A 22,334-nucleotide genomic window follows, 5' to 3' on the forward strand; every position below is an offset into this window, starting at 1 on the left:
ATCTTAGATACATTTCTTTTAAATAAGAAATTGAAAACAAGAAATCATCGATATTATCGATACGAGCAGCAGGTGCTGCCATTCCGTAGTAAGCGTTGCCAGACCGTCGCCAGCACCGAGCGAGTTGGCAGTTCATTCGCCATTTTTTCTCGCTCATTCTTTTTGCTGTTCGAGTGAGCGCGTGGCAGGTCGTTTCGCAGTGTTCCCGGTCCGGTGCAGTTGTAGTTGCATTTTCGCCAGCGATTTAGACGCCATCTTCCGATACCCGACAACCCAATCACCATGAAGATCTACAAGGATATCATCACCGGGGACGAGATGTTCGCCGATACCTACAAGATGAAGCTGGTGGACGAAGTGATCTACGAGGTGTACGGCAAGCTGATCACCCGCCAAGGTGACGATATCAAGCTGGAGGGCGCCAATGCCTCCGCCGAGGAGGCCGACGAGGGTACCGACATCACCTCAGAGTCGGGCGTGGATGTTGTGCTTAACCACCGACTGCAGGAGTGCTTCGCCTTCGGCGACAAGAAGTCCTACACCCTCTACCTGAAGGACTACATGAAGAAGGTGCTGGCCAAGCTGGAGGAGAAGTCGCCCGACCAGGTCGACGTCTTTAAGACCAACATGAACAAGGCCATGAAGGACATCCTCGGCCGCTTCAAGGAGCTGCAGTTCTTCACCGGCGAATCCATGGACTGCGACGGCATGGTGGCCCTGGTGGAATACCGCAAAATCAACGGCGACAGCGTTCCCGTGCTCATGTTCTTCAAGCACGGTCTCGATGAGGAGAAATGCTAGATGGATCCCAATCCGACCCAGAAGCATTCTACCCCAAACGAAACCTATACTCATGCATACCTTCTACACATATATTTATCAGATGCTTAGTTACAATTTTGAAAGTCTTAAATTTATGTTAAAACGCTGACAAAAATGCCTGTCCCTCAATCTGTGCGATTTTAGTTTTGATTTCTTTCGGCCGGAGCACTCATAAATTCGACTTAATGTATGTTTATTGTTTAATCACAGCGAGCTAAACAATTGAATTGCGCCAACTATTGTAATTAAAATAATATTTTGATAGCAACACCTACAAATTAGTATGCATTTTCGCTAAGAAATTAACAAAAAAAAAAAAAACTATGACCGAAAATGGGAACACCAGTACTGAAATTAAACGGAACACCTATACAAAACAACTGTAAATCCGCATGTCTGTACTTCTTTCCAAATTTACAGTTATGCGTAGGTAGACGCCGCCATATGGTGGCGTGAGTGGAAGCGAGAGGGCGCCACCGCCGTCTGAGTCACAGACTTCAGTTAGTTTGTTGCTGCTTTTGGGGCAATCACGGAGTTATTGACCTTTGACAGTGATGTAGACATGCCCCGCACCTATACCAACACACCCACGGACATTTTGGAGGTCATGCGCAGTGGCACACGATTTTCTGCACGTTGCAGTTCGACTTGCCCCAGTTTCTCACGTTGACTTCGCCCTAACCTCAACAACGCTAACGAAATGCGCCGCTCTCGCTGAAAATTGGGATTCTATAATCTAATTCCAGGTCGGGCAATACGTACGTCTTTATCTGCTTACGGGGCGGGGCGCTGCGCCCCAGGTGCTATTTCCATTCCAGCGAAACGTGTCGACCTGTTGCCGTTTGTCGCGTGAGAGATGCGCACAGTAGGCACTCGCTATGACAAACATAGAATATTGTCTGTGTTCGAATCAGTTTTTTTAAAGTAAATTCTTATGAATAATATTTTATTATATTACAATCTAGCGAAAATACGAATTACATATTTTTAGGTCTACGAACTAAAATTTGTATTCTCCGATTTTTTTAAATCACACAAACATTGATGAATTTAAATGTTTTTCTTATATGTATATAGCTACCTTTCCATTCTTTTCAAGTGGTATTGAAATGGAGCATTGTTTTCATAAAAGTTTTTATGAATAGAACAATGAGCTATACAAATTCTCGTTTATTCTGGGTGTTTTAAAGTATAAAGATTCATAAAAACAAAGAGTAAACGAGATTATTTTAACGGCGAAGCCGTTGTAAGTAATTAAAATAGGTAGATTAACCTAATCAAATGAATTACCATTGATTAAGTAGAAAGTGGTTATTCGTTTGAACCCAACAAATAACGAATATCAAATAACAACCCAACCGGAATTAAAATTCCTTTCAGTTCGGTTTACGTATAAAAATGCTAATAACAAATTAAATTTTATTTCGTTCATAATTTTGATGCTTCAAACTGTGGCAAAAACGATTCACTTAATGCACTTCCACCGCACGGCGGAATGTCCATGGAAATGTCAGTCAGAATTAGTTGCTATTTTCTGGTTTTGTTCATTTTGAATTTTAAAAAATCTTTAAATATTTATATTTACCTTTGCACAATTTCTTTCGCTTATCTTACAATTACACTAATGCTCCTCGATAGCGACTATCGCATATGTATGTTATGCCATGCTTTCAGTATGTATAGAATTGGAATGGAATGCCGATCGCATTTCAACAAATACAGAACGTTAATAAGTTAACAAAATTCGGAAATATACTAGTACAACTGAAAATCAAACATTTTGTTTTACTTAGCTCTTGGAGGGGACTATCAAAAGTGATGGAGGGTATTGTGGCGCTGCAGTATACTAAAATTTCATTATGTTTGAGGACTCCACACAAACATACAACACGCGCTGATAACTATACAGATCATTGTACAAGGACACCGGTGGGTCGATCCCATCGGGATCAAACATAATCTAACTGTATGTAGATCTGCTTAACGCCCACCGCCTCGAAGATCATCCGCGTGTGCGTCACCACGTATTTGGGATCGACGTTCTTGGACACCTCCAGCTTGAGGGCACCCACATAGACATCGGAGCAGAGGGTCCAGAAGTGCGGCTCCTGCACAGCATAGACGCCAGCCAAGCCGGTGACCTTCTGGTAGCATTGCGGCAGTGAGCGGTCCAAGTCGGATGGCTGTCGCTGCATCAGGATCATGATCGACTCCTTGATCAGACTCAGCACACTGAGCGCTATCAGCAGGGCAATGAAAATGGAGCAGATGGGGTCCGCAATCATCCAGCCGAACATGTGCATCAGCACCGCCGAGATGATCACGCCCACCGATCCCAAAGTATCGGCCAGGATGTGCAGGAAAACGCCGCGCATGATCTGCGAGTTGCTGCCCGACATGTCCCCATGGGAGTGTCCATGGCTGTCATGATCGTGCGAGTGTCCATGGCCTAGAAATGGGCGGATTAGAATATCCGGAATTTATATAAAAAAAATATAATTTGCTATTGCAGTTACCATTGTCCAAGGTAATGGCTTGGTGATTGTGATTGTTGGCGTCATTGTGGCTGTGCGAGTGCCCGTGCCCATGACCACCACCGTGGGAGTGTCCGTGACCACCGTGCGAGTGTCCATGTCCGCCGTGATTGAAGGCATAGATGCCCACCAGGTTCACCAGCAGTCCCAGCACGGAGACCACAAACAGCCGCTCGTGCTTAACCTCCGGCGGCTCGATAAGTCGCTCTACGCCCTCCGACAGAATGAAGAAGGCGATGAACAGCAGGAACAGGCTATTCACAAAGCCGGCCAGCACTTCGGCGCGCACATAGCCGTAAGAGAACTTGTCGTTGGCCTTCCACTTGGTGATAACCGAGGCGGCCAAACCCGCCAAGAGGCCAGTGCAGTCGAAGAACATGTGGAATGAGTCGGATATCAGGCCTGCGGATTAACCATCAAGTAGGTTATAAACTGCGGATAAGATAAAAAGCCATTAGTGGCCAAGCACGCACCCAAACTGTTCGTCACAATGCCGTAAAAGAGCTCCACGAAGGCGAAGCTCAGGTTGAGCAGCAGAAAGAGGAACAGATTCCGGGAGTTGCGGTCGGAGAAGATGAGTCGCTTCCAGCTGTTGAGCTTCTCCCGGATCCGGTAGCCCAAGCTGCTCCGGTCCTTGTGCGAAAGCGGTATCATCTTGCCGGTTTTGGAACTGGAGAAAAAAATGTACATGAGATTCAAGCTCCTAAGATAACGCACTTTGTTTGCATACGTGGTATTATCGAGTGGCTATAGCCGTGCTCCAGCTGATTCAGTGATTCCCACTCCGCTTCTGGCCGGATTCGCGAGAATCTTTATCAGCGGCGGCAGGTCTCTTTTCTTTGATTCCGAAATTACCTCACAACCCAAACGCTTCCTGCTCGACTTCGTCGTCGTCGTGTTGTGTGCACAGTTGTGCGGCGCGGGCTCGTCGATCTGCGATTTAGCTACAGCTTAATTCATTTTTACTGGCTACCAGATACCAGAACCGAACTCCCGTCTTTGCCAGCACCAAACCAATCTGCCGTGTTGTCATCAAAATAAGGGTAACCACGTAAACATTTCGTACGAGCGCACGCACTGCTTCGTTGTGAATGGTAAGCGGGCACAGTAAGCTTCCTCCTGGAAGTTTGCTGGGTATTCATTTACTGTTCGGTTTTAAGTTGCATAGTTACATTTGTTTACAAATTTTGATATTTCATTTGAAAAATGGTTCAAATATAAGCCACAAATATACTAATTCTAAAGATGTTTGATTTAATCCGAACTTTTGTAAGTTATTATACAACATTTTAATCATTTGTTAAAGTGAACAATGCTTGTTTTATATGTATTCACGTATTACGTCTAACCATTTACTGGAATAGATTTTTGTTGACTACAGATTGCCAAGAGAACATTAAATTAAGAAGTTGCACATGAGTGCTCACTGTCACGTGAAAACGGAAGGGGTGAATGGCTTTGAGGGAAAGAAGAAGACCAGTACTAATTCTTATTGGAAATTCGTTATTTTTGTATAAACAAATATTATTCAAATAAATTATTCATTAAAAATAACCAAATTCTTACGTTAAAAGTGAGCTAAAGTTAAAAATCCATGCTCCTATTATTTCTATTAATAAGATAACCATTCAAAGAGCTAATTCAGCTGATAAACAAATTTTTTGCAGCTGTTTTGAAAATGAGTACTCATGGACTAGATTTATGCAAGAAATTAAAGAAATTTGTACTCATAGAAGTAGTCTCGAAAGTTGATGCATATTGCAATGCATAAAGAACGCTATTATAAGGGTTCTCAGTATTCTGATTTCAAAATACAGTGCACGGTTGCCGTTCAATTCGCGAGAATAGACAGCTTTTCACTGCAATGATTATCACGGTTAATATTATACATTCCCAGCCGGAAAACTCTGTCTACTTCATCAGACCACAGCTCAGCGATACACCTCTCGATAAAGGGGTATTTTAATATAAATTAAACATCACGCAAATGTCCCTTACATCAATAAGAAAGCAAGTTTATTCAACGTTTTACACACAGCGGCATCGTAGTGCTATCGATACAGAGTTATATTGTAAGGCGACCGCAACTACAGCGATGCGAGATGGGCAAAAGGTAAAACATTTACGCCTCATCACCCTTGGTGGCACGTGTGTAGATGACCTGGGAATGATGCTGCACAACCTGCTTGATCAGACCTGAAAGCGGAGGAATTGTTAATTAGGATTTGTTGTGGTGAAGTGCAGCCAGCAAACGTACCCTTCTCGCGCAGCTCGATGAGAGCACGCTTGGCCAGGGAGCCGCGGATCTTCAGACGCTCGGAAACCACCGATGGGGTGATCAGCTTGTAGGCGGGCACTTCCTTGTACAGCTTCTCGTAGGTGGCCTTGTCGAACAGCACCTGGTTGTTCAGCTTATCCCTGACTTTTCCCTTGGACCACTTCTTCTTCTTGGCCTTGCCGCCGCCGGATCCCTCCTTCTTCTTCTGTGTCTTTTGCGGCTGCTTGGCCGACGACTTTGCGTCCTTCTTAGGCGGCTAAAATGTTAAAAAGAAAAGGCTTGTGTTATTTGCTGGCACTTGTATCGGACGTATGTAAATAAGTAAACTCCATTGACCACCGGAGCAGCACCTGGAGTTGGCCGCTTTCGAGGTTAAAGGCATGCTTTTGTTTTTCGCCCGGATTTTCACAATTTCCCCCTTGCGGTGGGTGGTGTTTTCATGGCCCAGCCCTGAGGCGGCACTTCAGTCATGGTTTGCCTCCATTTGCGGGCCACTTTCACAGTAAAAAACTATTATTTTCGCAGAATTTGGTAGCAGCGAACTCACCATCGTGAAAAGTCAATGCAGAAAGATGGAGGGCGGAAACGGCCAGAGCTACCATCCATCGTATAGGGTTGCTCGCCTGCCTATCGATAGTTAGTTATGAAGTGTGTAAAAATACTAAATACTTTTTGTAATTCATTTCGCAAATAATAAGTATTGATATTCTTTATCCTAAAATGTAAGGCTAGTTTATATTATTTTCTTTTCAAAATGAGTATTCTCTAAATCGTTACCCATGGAATTAGGCAATTGTTTTGACTATCGCACATATGTAAATAAAGTGTGACCGCTGCGTTTGTCATGTGAAATTTGTCATTCTGACCTACGGTCACACTCGCATGCATGTCAAACAAATAAATTTAAATAATTTGCAAATCAATTGCATAAAATGAAAGAGTTCTGCCGCACCTGCGGCCAGACCGTCGTGGCCGAACAGTGCCTTCAGATCTTCTCGCCCGAGGGCAGGAAGCTGCTGCAGTGCGTCCGCTTCATAACAAACTGCTGGGTAAGCGAAAGATTCCACTCATGCTCCGTATCCAACAAGAATTTGTTTGCCATCTTGCAGCTGCAGAATGTCCAGGATTTGCCCAATCACATATGCATGGACTGCCAGGTGCTGCTCAAGCAAGTGCAAAAGTTTCGACGGCGATGTGCAAAGATTGAAAAGTACTTCGCCAGGCGCCGGAGGAGAATGAATCTCGGCGAGGCTCCCGCAGCCATGGAGCAACTTCCCGTCCAGCAGGCAGCTGCTCCGGATCCACTGGGCATTGACGAGCTGATGGCAACCAGTGAAATCAAAATAGAACCCACCCAGTTACAAATCGACGAGGACCCTCAGCCGTTGTATCCCGAAAATCAGCTTGAACAAAGTCTAAGCTATGAGAATGGACCGGGTGAAGACTTTCTACCCCTGCCCGAGGACTATGGAGAGGTACAGACTGAAGTGGCGGCCACCACCGCCAACTCCACCACCAACGAGCCACCACAGCGAAGAATCAAGAACTCGGCCAAAATCAAATCCAAGAAGCACACAATGCGCATGGGCCGAAAGCTTATTCATGTGAAAGTCATCGATGATAAGCAGCCAAAGCGCATTGTGGACCGAAATGGACCCAGTGCCAAGCCCTGCATCTGCGAGCACTGCGGCAGGCAATTCAAAGACACCAGCAATCTCCATGTCCATCTGCTACGGCACACGGGCACCAAGCCCTTCGAGTGCGACCAGTGCCATCAGAAGTGCTACACCCTCCACCTGCTGCGGCGTCACCAGCTGAAGCACACAGAGGGTCCCTACGCCTGCACCTTCTGCGGCCTGGAGTACAGCACGAACAGCTCTCGCGTGAGACATGAAAGGTGGGTCATTCACAACTATCTAAGCCACGAGATATAAATGTTTCCGGTTTACAGGGAGGCCTGCAAGAAGGGACGAGCGCCGCAGTCCAAGTGGGAAATCATTAAGAAGGGCGAGCGCACTTTCCAGTGAGTTTCTAGTGGCTAATGCGTATTTCTCTATCTAATTTCCCTATTCTCCTCAGCTGCGAGGTGTGCGATCTCTGGTTCCTGCGCGCAGGCAACTTTACGCAGCACATCAACTCCTCGAGTCACATTGAAAATGAACGCAGAAAGAAAAGAAAATCAAACTCAGTGCATCCAGCCGCCATAAATTCATAAATGAACTAAGTGAAAATTCAAAAAGAGGCACTCGTTTCATTCGGATTTAACAATTTGTCCTACGCTCATTTTGCGAGCATTATCCTGATGCATTTTGCTGTTTGCATGGCTTTTCATGTTGTACTTGTAGCGAAAGTGCACATTGCAGACTTCACACCTGCATAGATGAACAAGGAATTATATGATTACTTAACCAGTTTATGAATAGCTTCATAACTCACCAATAAGGACGTTCGCCGGTGTGAATGAGCTCGTGCTCCCGCAGCCGCGTGCGCTGATAGAATCCCTTCAAGCAGACGTCGCACTGCAGCGGCCTCTTCTCGTGGGTCATCTCGTGGCGCTTGAGCTTGTTGGGATCCGAGTAGCTCTTGCTGCACCGCTGGCACTTAAAGGCGTTCGCATCTGTATGCGATTTGATATGCCAGCCCAGTGCGTACTTTGAGGCGTAATGCTTGTGACACAGCTTGCATTGATAGCGTATATCTTCTCGAGGTTTAGGCATGGGCTTTGGATTGATTCGCTTTACAATCAGACGGGGAGCCGCATTGTGGACCTCACTGAAATGGATACCAATAAGTACAGGGAAAGTTTGTGCATGTCACATGTATATTTACCACTCACCTCTCGTGCTTCTGGCGAGCTCCGGCATAGGCGAATGTTTCGCTGCAGAAACCACAGCCGAAGGGAGTTTCGCCACGGTGGCGGATGCGAATGTGCATGTTGCGCATGTAGGCATCGTAGAACGTCTTCGGACACTCGCTGCACTGGTAGTTCTTAGTGCGACTGTGGCGGAGCATGTGGATTCGCAGATTGTGGGACATGCGGAAGGCCTGGCCGCACTGATCGCACACAAAGTTTGGCGGCTTAGCCCGTAGCTGGGCACGCCGTATGAGATTCCTCTCTTCTTTGGTCTTTGGGTTGGGAGTGCGCTTTGGTTTCTCCTCACAAGCTGCCTCTTCCCTAGTTCTGGGTTTCCTAGCAATTGGTGTTGCCTTCTTAAGCTTTGCTTTTTCTTGCCCTGTGTATTGATCTATCAGCTCCTTGAAGATCTTGGCACCCAGGGCCACACTAAGTGGATCCTGAGCGGCAGGTACAGCGGATTCGACGACGCCCTCTTGACTTGATTGGTCATCTGATACGGCTTCGTCTTCAACGTGCTCTCCACCTGCATCTTCAATCTCTTCCACATTGGCGTACTCCGAATCAGATCGCAAGTCGTGCTCTGGTGATACTAAATCCTTATTTTGAGCCTCTAGCTGCAGTTCATCAGTTGAAGGCTTGGCTTGGTTGATCCTGAGCTCGGTGGTAATGCACATCTCCCGGAAATCGATGGCCTGATCCAGGGCTAATTTACACGCCGGACACATCAGGCGCGGCTCGTCTGGTTTGTGACTGATCTACAGGATAGTTGGAATATTAAATGTTGTTTTGATCTATAAAGTGTACAAATAACCGACCCAGACACCGCTTATGACTTCAATGTGAAAGAGGAGGACACTGTTGGCCGGGTCAAAGAGATCCTTGACCGTGGAGTCCGCGGCGAAGTCCCTGTAGCATGTTCGACACCTTTGGAGCTCTTCCAGCTTTTCCCCGCCAGAAAGTGGATCCAATTCCATTTCAACAGTTTCCGATATATACACATTATCGTGCTCAAATGAGGCAGCCACCGGGGGGATTGATTTGGTATCCTCCTCCGCCAGCAGCTCTGCCACTAGTTGCTGGTTCCTGCGTCGCTGTGTCCTCTCTTTGCGGGCTCTTTCCGATCTGCTTTCCTGGCTTTTGTTTATGCAGGGCACTGCACCTGGTCGCAAAGTGCGCTTTTTGGCCAATCCTGAGCGAACGACTAGGCCGTAGTTGGTCATCTTTATGGGCTCATGTATGGAACTCACCCATTTCGAATTTTAGGGATCCCTCGATGTCCTCATCTCTGAAATGCTCGATGCAAATGCAGGCATTCCTGGACTTAAAGGACTCCTCCGTATGGCCGCAGAATGCGAGCCAAGCTTTGTATGCATCCGGGCACTTGGGGAAGCGGTAGAAGCCCAAACGCTGCTGCTGAGCCGCATTCCTTTTGGAGCGGCAGTCAGAGGAGTTTCGGCAATGGGGCACCGCACATCTCATATTTTTAGAATAAAGTGCGCAATGTTTATATTAAATAATCTGATAGTGTGACCAAGTGTGTCGCCGCCACGATGCCCACAAGTCGAGGTGGTTGCATTGGTGACGTCACAAAATCAGGTTAATATTTGAAATTACAAAATGCAGAAAACTACGATTATTTTATAATCTTACAAAGAATGCGCTTTATTTGACCCACACAAAAAGTATTTGATTGTTGATGGAACCATAAGATTGTTTTTTCTTACTTCAAATTTAATTTTTTAAATTAGAAACACTGTAATATGTGATTTGATTTTCTTGCGAACCAAGAGAATGAAAAACTTGTATTCATTATGCAAAATCTTTTGGTTACGGAGTAACATAATGGGGACGATCTAAAACTATGCATTTCTTTTCCCATCTAATATGAATCTAACGAAAAATATAAGTATACGTACATGGATAAATACATATGAGTAACTAAGTCTAAACTACGTGATATATAGATTAAGGAGAGTACGATGAGGAGTGAAGGAGGAGGACTGGCACTAGTTTTTGCCCTTCTCCACCCGGCCAGTCTTGACTCCATTGAGCTTCTGTTTGGGCTCCTTCTTGGCGGCGGGCTTCTTGGACTTCTTTTTCTTCTTCTCGAAGGCGCTGAAGTCAACCGTGTCGGAGTCGTCCTCATTGCCGTACTTCTCCATCAGGCGGTCCATCAGGGAGCCAAAGTTCGATTCGCGCTGATTGCGTCGCGCCAGGATCATTTGCTGCAAATCGCCACCGTTGTCCTCCAGATCCTGGTCGTCCTGTTCCTTCTGGCGGCGCTTTAAGCGCTCCTTGATCACCTTAGCTTCCTTAAATTCGCGCGCGTACTTCTGGTGGCGCTTCTTGCGCTTCGCGGCTGGCTCCTCGGTGAAGATCTTGTACTCGGGCACCTCACCGCTGGCAATCATCTCCTGCACGATCTTCTGAATGCGCGGCTCGTCCTCCACCCTCATGAATGGCACATGGTTCATCAGATAGTTTATGCAACCCTTGCCGCCCAGATACGCCTTCTTAACGTCGGTGCGCTCCAGTTCTGATCCCACATACTCCTTCTCATAGTTGTTGATATCCTCCTCGGTGATGGGCTTGAAGATTTTGCTCCACAGCTCCAGCCACGACGACAGCTTGGACTCGCTCTCATCGTCGTCGTCGATCACACCCTGCTCGTCGTACAGCGCCCGCTTCTGGGCGTCGGTGAGCACCTGGTACACCTTCGATAGCACCTTGAACTTCTCGGTGGACTCCGCCTTTTGCTCATCCGGCACTCGATCTGGGTGAACGAGCAGCGAGAGCTTGTGGTACGCCTTCTTAACCTCCTTCTCGCCGGCGCCCTTGGCCAGGTCCATCAGCTTGTACACATCCCGCGTCCCAAAGTACTTTTCGCACAACTCTAGCGTCGACATAGCGAATTTCGTATTTCCTATTTTGTATTTTTATTTTTCGCACAAACACTACTACACAACAAAATGCGCCAAAACGCCGCGCTAGTGTGGCCGTGCGTGGAGCAGCAAAAAATTCTAAATTCAATGGCGCGAGACTTCGCTATGTTTGTATTTGGTTTACTTTGCTATAATTTAGTTATTAATTACTTGTACTTTTATCTAGACTTCGATAAAATGCTTTTCTTTCAAGTTATGGATATTATGATTCACTTTGGTGGACACATTGAATTGTGGTTTGACTTTTAATCATTTCTGAGTGTATCTCATAACCTGTGTGATAAATAATTTTTGTGATAAGTAACTCAATGCAATTTGAAAATGACAAAATTGTTACATTTTACATTTCAGGGCTGCATGTCATTCGGTGGTTTGTGTCCTTGCTAAAAGTTACCGGGATTAAAAACCATTATTAGTGGATTTCGGCTAAAGCGGTGATTCCATTAATTGTTTAGTTCCTGTTTTGTAATTTTAAGCCTCTTCAGATTCTCTGTCATTTTCAATATGTGTGTGTTGCTTCAAAACATAAATGTTAAGAATTGAGCCACTGTAAAATTTGAAAGTGTGGGATGCTGCCAAAAGTGACCTTAAACTCACCACTAAATATACCAGAGTGGTAATTTTCAGAAAAGTCATAACTGGGCACATTGTAGTCTATATAAGGAGGAGGAAGTCGGAATCTTTTCTTTTCCGTTTTACATCGTCTGAAGAGAACAGACATGGTAAGCATTTTGATTAAATTAAATTAGATATATTACAAGTGAACGGTGAAGATGGATAAATAAGTACAAATAATTCATAAGTTGCACAATATTAGTGATTGAAAACACTGAATGCAACTAAGTCAAGCAACGAGCAATTTGTGTGCATAGTTTGCACTTGCAACATCCACGTGTTCACCTAACCTCAAAGTGAAGAAACTCAGTGTGCTGACGGATTTTCTCCATTCATTTTACAGTCTCATCGTAAGTTCTCGGCACCTCGCCATGGTTCCATGGCCTTCTACCCCAAGAAGCGCTCAGCGCGCCATCGCGGCAAGGTTAAGGCCTTCCCCAAGGATGACGCCAGCAAGCCAGTCCATCTGACCTGCTTCATCGGCTACAAGGCCGGCATGACGCACATTGTGCGCGAGGCCGATCGTCCTGGTTCCAGTAAGTATCCACATTCGTCCATCAACTGTCGAAATCTTACTCCTTTCCATGATGATTTACTAGAAGATTTATGGTTAGAACACAACTGATTAACCGTGATTATCTCAACTAGGGCGGACTGACTAAGCCCATTCAATACATTGTCTTTAAGAAATACCATTACACATTATTAATGGCTTCATTCTCTTGCAGAGATCAACAAGAAGGAGGTGGTCGAGGCCGTCACCGTTCTGGAGACCCCGCCCATGATTGTGGTCGGTGCTGTGGGCTACATCGAGACTCCCTTCGGTCTGCGTGCCCTGGTCAACGTTTGGGCCCAGCATCTGTCCGAGGAGTGCCGTCGTCGCTTCTACAAGAACTGGTATGTATCGAGGACCACGTGGTCTTTCTACTTCCCAACTCTTGTCGCCATTTTGTTTGCACCGGGTGTACACACACACAAAATGGAGGTCACGTGTTTTCTACTTGAGTCTGGATGATGAAAAATTGGTATCTGAATGAGCAAATTATTGTTGAAACCTTTGAGCATCTGCTGCCTTCCTTCTGATCGGCCTCTTAGAAAACAATTTGTTTGCTGCAACACTACTATCTTGTCAGTGTTTCACTTGTGAACAATTCTGATTAGTGCGCTATTTTGTGTGTGTGAACTTCCGTTGAAGAGTGCTTCCCTCCTCTAAATAACCCCCTATTAAATGTAAAACAAAATCATAAAGTTCTTCGATCAGCTTGCTGAGAGAGCTTTTCAAATCGCTGAACGTTGTGTGAGCTGTCAGGTTCTCTTTGATCATGGGGCCCAAGCAGTCCCTGGTTAATTGAAATTGCCTGACGAGTGAGCACGACAAGGAAGACCGCATCTCCGCTCGCCATTAGTTTGCGATGAGGTGCACTTCCTGTTCTATCTCGCCCCACATGAACAGCGCGGCTAAGAAGTTGGAGTTGTTGCGACACACCAATGGATTGCTACATTACGCTCGTTTCTGACCACTTCGTCTCCAACTTGACCATCGTCCATCAGGTACAAGAGCAAGAAGAAGGCCTTCACCAAGGCCAGCAAGAAGTGGACCGATGATCTCGGCAAGAAGAGCATCGAGAATGACTTCCGCAAGATGCTGCGTTACTGCAAGGTGATCCGTGTGATTGCCCACTCGCAGGTAAATATCAATTCTAATTGTTTCCCATTCCATTGTATTTCATTACGACGTCCTTGGCCTTGTTGCGCCACTGGTGCTGGGTCCTCGGGCTCGGTGCCTTTGGTGCGCCTGGCCTAAAAAGCATTCGCGCCGTGATTTTCGATTCACGGTTTAGGGATGCAACGTCGCAGAGCAAACTGCCCCTCGGGTGGCGGGACTTGATATATTCCAGTAACGGTGCGGAGCCGTTTAGGCGATGATAGCGCGGTTAAACCATATCACGTACAGTCCCAATTTCCAAAGCCTCAGTGTGGATGAAACTAACTGGAGTCCTACTCTATTCGCTTTCAGATCCGCTTGATCAAGCAGCGCCAAAAGAAGGCCCATGTCATGGAGATCCAGCTGAACGGTGGCTCCATCGAGGACAAGGTCAAGTGGGCTCGCGAGCACTTGGAGAAGCCCATCCAGGTCAGCAACGTGTTCGGCCAGGACGAGATGATCGACTGCGTCGGCGTGACCAAGGGTAAGGGTTTCAAGGGTGTCACCTCGCGTTGGCACACCAAGAAGCTGCCCCGCAAGACGCACAAGGGTCTGCGCAAGGTGGCCTGTATTGGAGCCTGGCATCCGTCGCGTGTGTCCACCACCGTGGCACGTGCTGGTCAGAAGGGTTACCACCACCGTACCGAGATCAACAAGAAGATCTACCGCATCGGTGCTGGCATCCACACCAAGGACGGCAAGGTAAGCACTAGTACACATCCATTACACTTGGACTTAAATCCTATCTGGCTGTAGAAATCTGTTGCTCTGATGATAAAAACCTTAAAAATATTAACGACATCGAAACAAAAAAAGCTTGAAAAGCCATGATATTTATAATGATAGGACTGATAACAACAGACCTCAGCTACATACGATTGAATCTTGAATCCCCCTTATCCAAGACTACAGTAATTTAATGCAAAATGTATCGCTTGCAGGTCATCAAGAACAACGCCTCCACCGAGTACGATCTGACTGACAAGAGCATCACCCCCATGGGAGGCTTCCCCCACTACGGTGAGGTCAACAACGACTTCGTCATGATCAAGGGCTGCTGCATCGGCTCCAAGAAGCGCATCATCACTCTGCGCAAGTCCCTGCTGAAGCACACCAAGCGCTCTGCCCTGGAGCAGATCAAGCTCAAGTTCATCGACACCTCGTCCAAGATGGGTCACGGTCGCTTCCAGACCCCTGCCGACAAGCTGGCCTTCATGGGTCCGCTCAAGAAGGATCGTCTCAAGGAGGAGGCCGCCGCTACCACCGCTGCTGCTGCCGCCGCTACTACCACCACCGCTTAAGCAAAATGTGTCGTTTAATTGTCTGCTCGCTTCTACCGCCAACTGCTGTGGTAAGGCGGCGATCAATAAAAAGATTTTGGCTAAGCTAACTCATAAATCTTTTGAATTGATTCTAATGGGGAAAGATTGCCAAATATGGTATTTAATACCATTCACTGACGATTGATTTTACAATCCAATAATGCAAACTGTTTCACGACTTCTGCTTTATTTTAAAATATGTACATACATGTAGGCTTAATTGTTATTTATTATAGAAACCTAGGACATTAGTAAATAGTTCATCCACAATAAAAACAAAGTACTCACAATCAATCTTATGGTTTCTAAACAATCTGCAAAATGCTTTGCCTAACAAATGGGACTAGAGAAGGCCACTCATGGCCACGTGATTTGCTAGAATATTTGAGTGGTCTCCGGAAAATCAGGATAGCATAGTAGAGTCTAAGGAGAGCATTAGTGGCTGCAATCTTAGTGCTTTTTGGCAACTGGGAGTCCGAAGTCTGTAGCTCCCCTTTTATATGACACCTGAGCGTGGTTAAACAACCCGTTCCTGACCAGACATTCTTGGAAATGCAGCTGTAACAATACTTGGCTGCAATTCTGTTCCAGTTACGAGGTAAAGCCTACTCATAGATGTCCTATAAATAAAGTACTCTGGGTAGCTAAGCCTCAGTCCACAGCCAGCGCTGAAAATGGCCACCAAGTCTCTGATTCTGCTGAGTTCCCTGCTGGGATTGAGCCTTGCAGCGGACTACTGTGCTCTGCCCACTTGCCTGGACAAGCACATTGCCTGCAACAACAAGGGAGTAAGTTGTGCTAGGTACCCAAATTCCCTTGTTGCTCACCGTTCTTCGCCCAGAACTTTAGTGAAAACTGCCCCAAGGACGTGCGGGAGGTGAAGGTCGATCCGCATCACAAACTGATTCTGACCCTCTTCAACGAGCTGCGCAACAACGTGGCTGGAGGCAAAATACAAGGGCTGCCCAAGGCGATTCGCATGGCTAAGATGTCCTGGTGCGAGGAGCTCTCCCACCTGGCCCTGCTCAACGTGAAGACCTGTGAGTCGCTGCCAGATAAATGCCGCAGCACCGAGAGATTCGCCTACGCCGGCCAGAACAACGCTATTTTCCAGTACAGTGGAGCCGAGACGGAGTACACCGATGCGGAAATCATAAAGGAGCAGATCGAGAACTGGTTTGCTGAGCGCTCGAATGCCTCTCCCGAGATCCTCGCCAGCTTCCCGGAGGAGCTTCCCAACAAGGCTGTGAGCAAGTTCACCATCGCGGTGGCCGAGAAGAACACCCATGTGGGATGTGCCGCCGTGCGCTTCTCCCGGGACTTTTACAACCACTTCGTGCTCACCTGCAACTTCGCCACCTCGAACATTGTGGGTCAGCCTGTCTATACTCCGGGAGAGAAGTCCACCACCGGGTGCAAGAACCGATATGGAGCCGCCTATGACTATCCCAACCTGTGCTACGCCAAGGAGATCTACGACAACGAAAAGGTCGTCGAGAACGCCAAGGTGTTTTAGGCATGAAATGGACTTGGATTAATGACAGATGACGGAACTTGCTTAATATGTAACTTTTTATTTTAAGTGTGCCGAAAAAATAAATTTAAAATATTTATGTTTGCATGTACGTAACGGTTTTGTGCTATCCAAACAGCTGTTCGGTCAGCAAGTGGGCAGCACCCTTTGGGGGCATTGCTATACACTCTAGCTGTGGTAGAGTATATCTATTTTTTGATGCATTCAAGAAAAAATTACTTCTAGGATAATTCAACAATTCTGAAAATGAATGAAACCATATTTATATTTAATGAATTTGATGTTTTATTATATTACACATCCTGTTTATAAACCACTTTTAATCACGTTGCTTTTTGTATAATCGTATGAAGTTAAATGCAGGGTATCCAGTCATAATCATCCAATCAACGCACATGTTATTTATTTTTGTCCCAACTTTTTCGCCGGCCTAAAATGTTACGCGAAGCTTTTAGGATCGGCAGCAGGCGCTGGTATAGCTACAAGTCCGTCCGTCGTCCGAATCTGGGTGCCACTAGTGTTCCAAAGGTGGAGCCGCCGAAGGAGCAGCCGGAGGAGTCCTCCAAAGCGGAGAGCGGACACGGCAGCCTGGCAAAACAGCTGCGGGCCAAGATTCTGGCCACCGGACCCATTCCAGTGGCGGAGTACATGCGCGAAGTGCTGACCAATCCTCAAGCTGGCTACTACATGAACCGGGATGTGTTCGGACGGGAGGGCGACTTCATAACCTCGCCGGAAATATCACAGATCTTCGGAGAGGTAAGATAAATACATACAAACCAACTCTTGCTGATCATATCTCTTTGGCACAGCTCGTGGGGATCTGGCTGGTGAGCGAGTGGCGCAAGATGGGCAGTCCATCGCCCTTTCAGTTAGTGGAGCTCGGTCCAGGTCGCGGCACTCTGGCCAGGGATGTGCTGAAGGTGCTCACCAAGTTCAAGCAGGACGCCGAGTTCTCGATGCACATGGTGGAGGTTAGTCCGTTTCTGAGTAAGGCACAGGCACAGCGCTTTTGCTACTCCCACCAAACTCTGCCGGAGGACGCGCAGCAGCCCCATTACCAGGAGGGCACAACGGCCAGCGGAACGAAGGCATTCTGGCATCGCCGCCTAGAGGATGTGCCGCAGGGATTCTCCCTAGTGCTCGCCCACGAGTTTTTCGACGCCCTGCCAGTGCACAAGTTGCAACTGGTGGATGGCAAGTGGCAGGAAGTGCTCATCGATGTTGCATCCTCTGATGGCGCCGAAGACGCTGGCTTCCGGTATGTGCTCTCACGCAGCCAAACGCCCGTATCGAGTCTTTACCGACCAATGCCCGGCGAGACACGATCCTGTTTGGAGCACTCCCTGGAGACGGAACGCCAGGTGGGACTGCTCGCCGAGCGCATTGAACGGGATGGCGGCATCGCTCTAATCATGGACTATGGTCACTTTGGCGAGAAAACCGACACTTTCCGGGCCTTCAAGCAGCACAAGCTACACGATCCGCTGCTGGAGCCGGGCAGCGCTGATCTCACGGCCGATGTGGACTTCAAGCTGGTGCGGCACATCGCTGAGACGCGCGGAAATATCCATTGCTGCGGTCCCGTGGAGCAGGGACTGTTCCTGCAGCGAATGCAGGGAGAGGCTCGACTGGAGCAGCTGTTGGCACATGCGCTGCCAGAAAACCAGGAGATCATTCGCTCTGGCTACGAGATGCTTACGGATCCGGCGCAGATGGGCAGTCGCTTTAAGTTCCTGGCCATGTTTCCCGGCGTGCTAGCTCCCCACCTAGACAAATATCCCATCGCCGGATTCAGTTAGTTAGCAATTTTGGTTTTGATTTTAGGGACTTAAATATGTTGCACATGATTGTTAAACAAAATACGAATGTTATTTCTTCTGGAATGATGCGTTGATCGCCTGCATCTCTGCGGTGGTGAACTGGAGTACCGCCGAGATGGCGTTCAGCATGTGACGCTTGCCGTCCGCGTCTCGGGTAACAATGTAGCTGATAATAACGTTCTTCAGGTACTCCAGATTGGCACCCTCGCGCGTCTTGCAACGTTCGAGTCTGAAATGGGAGAGGAGATTATGACATGACTTTTCAAGATAGCTGGATGACGACACACCTGTCCACCTGCTCCTCCAGGCACTCGATCTTCTCGTGCATTTCCTGCTGAGATGTAACCTTGTCCTGAATCGCCTTCCGCAGCGTCGACTCCGCGGCGTACTTGGCTTTCCGCAGCGTGGTGATTTCGATGTCCTTGCGCGCCAACTCGTTGGCGTAGTGCAGCATGTGACAGTTCTCGCCCATGGACATTTTCTTGGAGCGCACCTTCAGCTTTCTTTCCCGCTGCTCGCCCTCCACGCTGTCGGTGTCGGAGGAGTAGTGGAAGGAGTCTGCACCTGCTTCCAGTGTAGGTGTGGCCAGCGTGCTGCCTACACCGCTGGCCGAATGAAAGACCTCGAAGGAGGTCTGCAGTGTCTTGATCTCCTGCTCCTTCTCATCAAGAAGCTGCAGTGACCGCTGGCGCTGCTTCTGCAATAGCTGTTCCAGCTCGTTCAACTTGCAGCGGGTCTCGTTCTCCAGTTCAGCCTTGGCTTCCTGCCACTTGGTTCGCTCGTTCTTCAATGCCAAGCGCAGCTTTTCGCCCTGCTGTTTTAGTTCGACTTCCGCTTCGTCGATGTTGCGATTGAGCACCTGCACCTTCTCCTGCAGCGTTTGGATGTGCGAGTGCTGCAGCTGCACTTTCTGTTCGAGTAGTTGTCGCTGCTGCTTGGATGCCTCTAGCATTTGCTGCACTCCCTGCAGCTGCTGCTCGCAGTGCGCGTGACTTTCGACTCGTGTTGCTGTTTGGCCGCTAAGTGATAGGATCTCGCCGAGATCCAGAGGATTGGCAGAACGGGCATTGGCATTGGTGAGCAGTTTCTTCAAGCGTACCATCTCGTCAACCAGGGTGGCTACATCCACGTCTTCGTTCAGCGCCCTTAAATTGGTTGTAGGACGCACGTGTGCCTGCTCCAGATCCTGCAGCTGCTGCTTTAAATCGTGAATGCTGTCCTGATCTTGCTGACGCAGGCGATCGTAGCTGCCCACCGTGGTGCTGAGCTCCGCTAGGCGTGCCTCCAGACTGGCCACGCGATCCTCGTGCAGCGCCGCCTGTCTACGACTCTGTTCCTCTGCCCGTAGGACCCGTCGCTGTTCCTGGCGAATGGCCACTGCATGTTGCTCCTTTAGCTGCTGCATCTCCAGGCGCACTTGCTGAAGGAGAGCAGCGCTGTCCGCACTCGCTGACGCTGCTGCCGAGTGCTCTGCCTTGGTCTGGAACTGTTTCAGCTGGGAGCGAGCCTCCTTCAGTTGGGATTGCAGTTCGCGCAGTCGGCTGTTTTCAGCCTCGTTGCTGGCGAACTGGGTCTTAAAGTTGTTTAGCTGCATCTCGATGTTGTCCTTCAGATGGCGCTCGTCCGCATAGAGCTTCTGCAGTTCGCGGATCATGAGCATTTGGTTGTTGGTCTCCTTCTCGCGCTCCTGTCGCTCCACAATCCACTTGGCCTTGACCTCGTCCACGTCGCCTTTGGCCCGCGCTGCCTGCTCTTTGGAGCGCACATGAAGCTCCTGAATGGTCTGCTCCTTCTGGGCGATTTGGCTGCGCAATTGCTTTTTATCAGCCTGAAACGAAGCCTCCATGCGGGATTTCTCAGCGGAAAGAGTGGCCAGCGAGTTCATCAGGGTGATAATTTGGGTCTGTAGTTGGCCTTCGGCCGGCGGAGCAGGAGGACCCGCTACAGCACCCTCAGCTGCTCCATCCCCAGAGTCTGTGCTGGTGTTTTGTGACTCCACCTGCCTGGCTTGCGATCCGGACTCGCCCACTGCCGTGGCCTCCGCATGCGCCGCCAGACTCGTCTCCAGTGCCTCCTTCTCCTTCAACAGACCCTTGTAGGCAGTGACCACGTCTGCAAATTGGATTCCATTAAGCCCATTACAATTGAAATTCATGTATTGCTCACCTTTCAGTCGCTTCTCATAGCGGCCCAGTTGCTCCTTCTGGCTGGACACCAGCTCCTCCAGCTCCCTCTGTCGTCTATCCATTTCGCCCCGAGTGAGATTTCGTCGATTTACTTTTAGTTGGCTTAGTAATTCAGTTTATTTCTCTCCCGTGGCATTTTTGCATTTCTTTTTCCAATTAACAAATTTCAGCAGCTGGCACGCGGGCCTGCCAACTTGTTGTATTTGCTCAGCACCTAAAAATCGCCAGTATTCTGATTCAAAATGTTGTTTTCTTTATATTAAGGGTTTTCCATTATTAATAAATAATTAAAACCAATTATACAACAAATTAAAAATGTTGCTTCGTTTCTCATTCTAATTGATTCATGTGTTCAATTTACTTATTAGTTTAGTAAATATGTAATTTAATATCATTTTTTTTTTATGACTTCCATTTTTAAGTAGTCTTAAAAAAAAGGTTTAAAATAAATCTATTTTACTTCCAAGTGTTTTTCTTAAGCTTCTTTGCCTAAAAATATTTATTTTTTATATATTTGCAGTAAAATAAGTTAGGTTTTCTTCTCTTGTGTAAAGTAAATTGATCATAGAATCAGCTAGTTTCTCGTTGTGTTTTTTTTTTGGTTAATCATTAAAAGATTATGAGTAGCCTAATTATGGTAAATTAGTTGTTTAACCAAACACAATTTCATTTCATTCGCCCTCCTCGTCCTTCATCATCTGCTCAATGAGTCGCCTGCGTTCCTCAGCTTGGCGCAGCTTCCGCATGACCAGGTCTTCGTAGTCGGTGGATGACGCACTGGTGGCGGATTTGGATGCCTGCTTGTCCGCCGTCGGCGGCGTTACCCACTCAAAGTGCAGTGGCTTGGCAGGATCGCCCTTCTCGTAGGCCAACACCATGTCGCAGGCTTCGCGCGTAGCCAGCTCCACCATGGCGCGTCCGCGTCGCTTGCTGTTCACCACCAGGGCCACCACGTCGCCGTACTTCTTCAGGTACTTGAGCAGCTCCTCCTGTGTGTAATCCTGGCCGGGTTCGGCTTTCCACTTCATCTTGATGCGATGCTGGGCGGAATCGAACTGCACCGGCTGTTGCTGGAGCTTCTGTTTCTCGGCATGATTGCGCCGAAACTGCTCCTGCATGGCGCGCTGCTCCTCCTCCAGAAGGCGGGAACCCTCGCGTCGCAGCCGCTCGATCTGCTCCTGCAGCACCTCCTCGTCGCTCTTGGCTACCGTGCTGTAGGGCTGGCTCTTCGCCAGCTTGTGCAGTGCCGCCCGTTCGCGTTCCTCCAGCTCCTGCTTCAGCTTCTGCCGCTTTCCGTCCAGCTGGCGACTCCTTTGCTCCGCCGCCTTCTTCGCCTTCAACACCTTGTCGTATGCTGCGCGTGCGGACTCATCCGTGAGAATCTCCAGGGCCTTGGACAGCTCATGGAAGCGCTCGACTGCCGCCGGATTGTCCGGATTCTTGTCGGGATGGCACTCGAGGGCCTTCTTGCGGTACGCTTTACGTATCTCATTTTGATCGGCCTCGAGGGAAATGCCCAGCAGATCGTATAGATTCACGTCACTGTACTTTTTGCTGGCCATTTCGATTTAGTGTTTTATACTACTTATTTTTCTTTCACAACTGGTACATTGGTTTGATTTTCAGCTTTGCTCCTCTATGCAGTATTTATTAACTACTCCTAGTCAGCTAACGAGACTTATTTCACAATTGCAGCCGGCGGTCCAAAAATGCAAA

The 22,334-nt window shown here is 47.9% G+C and overlaps 11 protein-coding genes, 1 long non-coding RNA gene and 2 other non-coding genes across 17 annotated transcripts; 7 read left to right on the forward strand and 7 right to left on the reverse strand.

The window, feature by feature from the left end:
- Window positions 1–149: 149 nt before the first annotated feature.
- On the forward strand, window positions 150–1,209 carry LOC6536601 (translationally-controlled tumor protein homolog). The gene has a single exon (XM_002097141.4). The coding sequence runs from the start codon at window positions 283–285 to the stop codon at window positions 799–801; it is 519 nt and encodes a 172-aa protein (XP_002097177.1). The 5' UTR covers window positions 150–282; the 3' UTR covers window positions 802–1,209.
- A 993-nt stretch (window positions 1,210–2,202) lies between these two features.
- Window positions 2,203–4,516, reverse strand: LOC6536602 (zinc transporter 7). The gene is made up of 4 exons (XM_002097142.4): window positions 4,087–4,516; window positions 3,830–4,026; window positions 3,339–3,758; window positions 2,203–3,271 (listed from the first exon to the last, which is right to left on the reverse strand). The coding sequence occupies exons 2-4, from the start codon at window positions 4,008–4,010 to the stop codon at window positions 2,772–2,774; spliced, it is 1,101 nt and encodes a 366-aa protein (XP_002097178.1). The 5' UTR covers window positions 4,011–4,026; window positions 4,087–4,516; the 3' UTR covers window positions 2,203–2,771.
- Window positions 4,517–5,346: 830 nt separating this feature from the next.
- On the reverse strand, window positions 5,347–6,264 carry LOC6536603 (40S ribosomal protein S25). Its single transcript, XM_002097143.3, has 3 exons — window positions 6,182–6,264; window positions 5,614–5,890; window positions 5,347–5,552 (listed from the first exon to the last, which is right to left on the reverse strand). Exons 1-3 carry the CDS (start codon window positions 6,182–6,184, stop codon window positions 5,479–5,481), a joined length of 354 nt encoding a protein of 117 aa, XP_002097179.1. The 5' UTR covers window positions 6,185–6,264; the 3' UTR covers window positions 5,347–5,478.
- A 221-nt stretch (window positions 6,265–6,485) lies between these two features.
- Window positions 6,486–7,873, forward strand: LOC6536604 (transcription factor Ouib). The gene is made up of 4 exons (XM_002097144.4): window positions 6,486–6,683; window positions 6,744–7,531; window positions 7,586–7,657; window positions 7,714–7,873. Exons 1-4 carry the CDS (start codon window positions 6,567–6,569, stop codon window positions 7,847–7,849), a joined length of 1,113 nt encoding a protein of 370 aa, XP_002097180.1. The 5' UTR covers window positions 6,486–6,566; the 3' UTR covers window positions 7,850–7,873.
- Window positions 7,866–10,023, reverse strand: LOC6536605 (zinc finger protein 184). 2 transcript variants are annotated; one of them, XM_002097145.3, is made up of 5 exons: window positions 9,739–10,022; window positions 9,307–9,680; window positions 8,471–9,246; window positions 8,071–8,406; window positions 7,866–8,006 (listed from the first exon to the last, which is right to left on the reverse strand). In XM_002097145.3, the coding sequence occupies exons 1-5, from the start codon at window positions 9,968–9,970 to the stop codon at window positions 7,886–7,888; spliced, it is 1,839 nt and encodes a 612-aa protein (XP_002097181.1). In that variant the 5' UTR covers window positions 9,971–10,022; the 3' UTR covers window positions 7,866–7,885. The 2 variants fall into 2 exon arrangements, with proteins under 2 accessions (XP_002097181.1, XP_039231388.1); XM_039375454.2 differs by lacking the exon at window positions 7,866–8,006 and having other exon boundaries at window positions 8,270–8,406; window positions 8,464–9,246; window positions 9,739–10,023.
- Window positions 10,024–10,124: 101 nt separating this feature from the next.
- On the reverse strand, window positions 10,125–11,667 carry LOC6536606 (J domain-containing protein CG6693). The gene has a single exon (XM_002097146.4). The coding sequence runs from the start codon at window positions 11,395–11,397 to the stop codon at window positions 10,498–10,500; it is 900 nt and encodes a 299-aa protein (XP_002097182.1). The 5' UTR covers window positions 11,398–11,667; the 3' UTR covers window positions 10,125–10,497.
- A 390-nt stretch (window positions 11,668–12,057) lies between these two features.
- On the forward strand, window positions 12,058–15,143 carry LOC6536607 (60S ribosomal protein L3). Of its 2 annotated transcripts, XM_002097147.3 has the most exons (6): window positions 12,061–12,155; window positions 12,392–12,584; window positions 12,777–12,945; window positions 13,600–13,735; window positions 14,066–14,455; window positions 14,695–15,143. In XM_002097147.3, the coding sequence occupies exons 1-6, from the start codon at window positions 12,153–12,155 to the stop codon at window positions 15,052–15,054; spliced, it is 1,251 nt and encodes a 416-aa protein (XP_002097183.1). In that variant the 5' UTR covers window positions 12,061–12,152; the 3' UTR covers window positions 15,055–15,143. The 2 variants fall into 2 exon arrangements, with proteins under 2 accessions (XP_015047854.1, XP_002097183.1); XM_015192368.3 differs by lacking the exons at window positions 14,066–14,455; window positions 14,695–15,143 and having other exon boundaries at window positions 12,058–12,155; window positions 13,298–13,670.
- LOC122319603 lies at window positions 12,494–12,810 on the reverse strand. Its single transcript, XR_006245217.1, has 2 exons — window positions 12,742–12,810; window positions 12,494–12,643 (listed from the first exon to the last, which is right to left on the reverse strand). It is a non-coding gene; the product is annotated as an uncharacterized LOC122319603 (long non-coding RNA).
- Window positions 12,633–12,710, forward strand: LOC6536608. The gene has a single exon (XR_005561872.1). It is a non-coding gene; the product is annotated as a small nucleolar RNA U43 (small nucleolar RNA).
- Window positions 13,057–13,135, forward strand: LOC6536609. Its single transcript, XR_005561873.1, has one exon. It is a non-coding gene; the product is annotated as a small nucleolar RNA U83 (small nucleolar RNA).
- A 571-nt stretch (window positions 15,144–15,714) lies between the features above and the next one.
- On the forward strand, window positions 15,715–16,700 carry LOC6536612 (antigen 5 like allergen Cul n 1). The gene is made up of 2 exons (XM_002097148.3): window positions 15,715–15,863; window positions 15,917–16,700. The coding sequence occupies exons 1-2, from the start codon at window positions 15,750–15,752 to the stop codon at window positions 16,589–16,591; spliced, it is 789 nt and encodes a 262-aa protein (XP_002097184.1). The 5' UTR covers window positions 15,715–15,749; the 3' UTR covers window positions 16,592–16,700.
- On the forward strand, window positions 16,686–18,472 carry LOC6536613 (protein arginine methyltransferase NDUFAF7 homolog, mitochondrial). Of its 2 annotated transcripts, XM_015192369.3 has the most exons (3): window positions 16,686–16,786; window positions 17,058–17,368; window positions 17,422–18,472. In XM_015192369.3, the coding sequence occupies exons 1-3, from the start codon at window positions 16,696–16,698 to the stop codon at window positions 18,409–18,411; spliced, it is 1,392 nt and encodes a 463-aa protein (XP_015047855.1). In that variant the 5' UTR covers window positions 16,686–16,695; the 3' UTR covers window positions 18,412–18,472. The 2 variants fall into 2 exon arrangements, with proteins under 2 accessions (XP_015047855.1, XP_002097185.1); XM_002097149.4 differs by lacking the exon at window positions 16,686–16,786 and having other exon boundaries at window positions 16,965–17,368.
- On the reverse strand, window positions 18,408–20,821 carry LOC6536614 (GRIP and coiled-coil domain-containing protein 1). Its single transcript, XM_002097150.3, has 3 exons — window positions 20,599–20,821; window positions 18,720–20,544; window positions 18,408–18,661 (listed from the first exon to the last, which is right to left on the reverse strand). The coding sequence occupies exons 1-3, from the start codon at window positions 20,678–20,680 to the stop codon at window positions 18,481–18,483; spliced, it is 2,088 nt and encodes a 695-aa protein (XP_002097186.1). The 5' UTR covers window positions 20,681–20,821; the 3' UTR covers window positions 18,408–18,480.
- Window positions 20,711–22,330, reverse strand: LOC6536615 (dnaJ homolog subfamily C member 17). Its single transcript, XM_002097151.4, has one exon. The coding sequence runs from the start codon at window positions 22,178–22,180 to the stop codon at window positions 21,290–21,292; it is 891 nt and encodes a 296-aa protein (XP_002097187.1). The 5' UTR covers window positions 22,181–22,330; the 3' UTR covers window positions 20,711–21,289.
- Between the last annotated feature and the right edge of the window lie 4 nt (window positions 22,331–22,334).

Source organism: Drosophila yakuba, chromosome 3R, assembly GCF_016746365.2.
Source record: "Drosophila yakuba strain Tai18E2 chromosome 3R, Prin_Dyak_Tai18E2_2.1, whole genome shotgun sequence".
Classification (NCBI taxonomy): domain Eukaryota; kingdom Metazoa; phylum Arthropoda; class Insecta; order Diptera; family Drosophilidae; genus Drosophila; species Drosophila yakuba.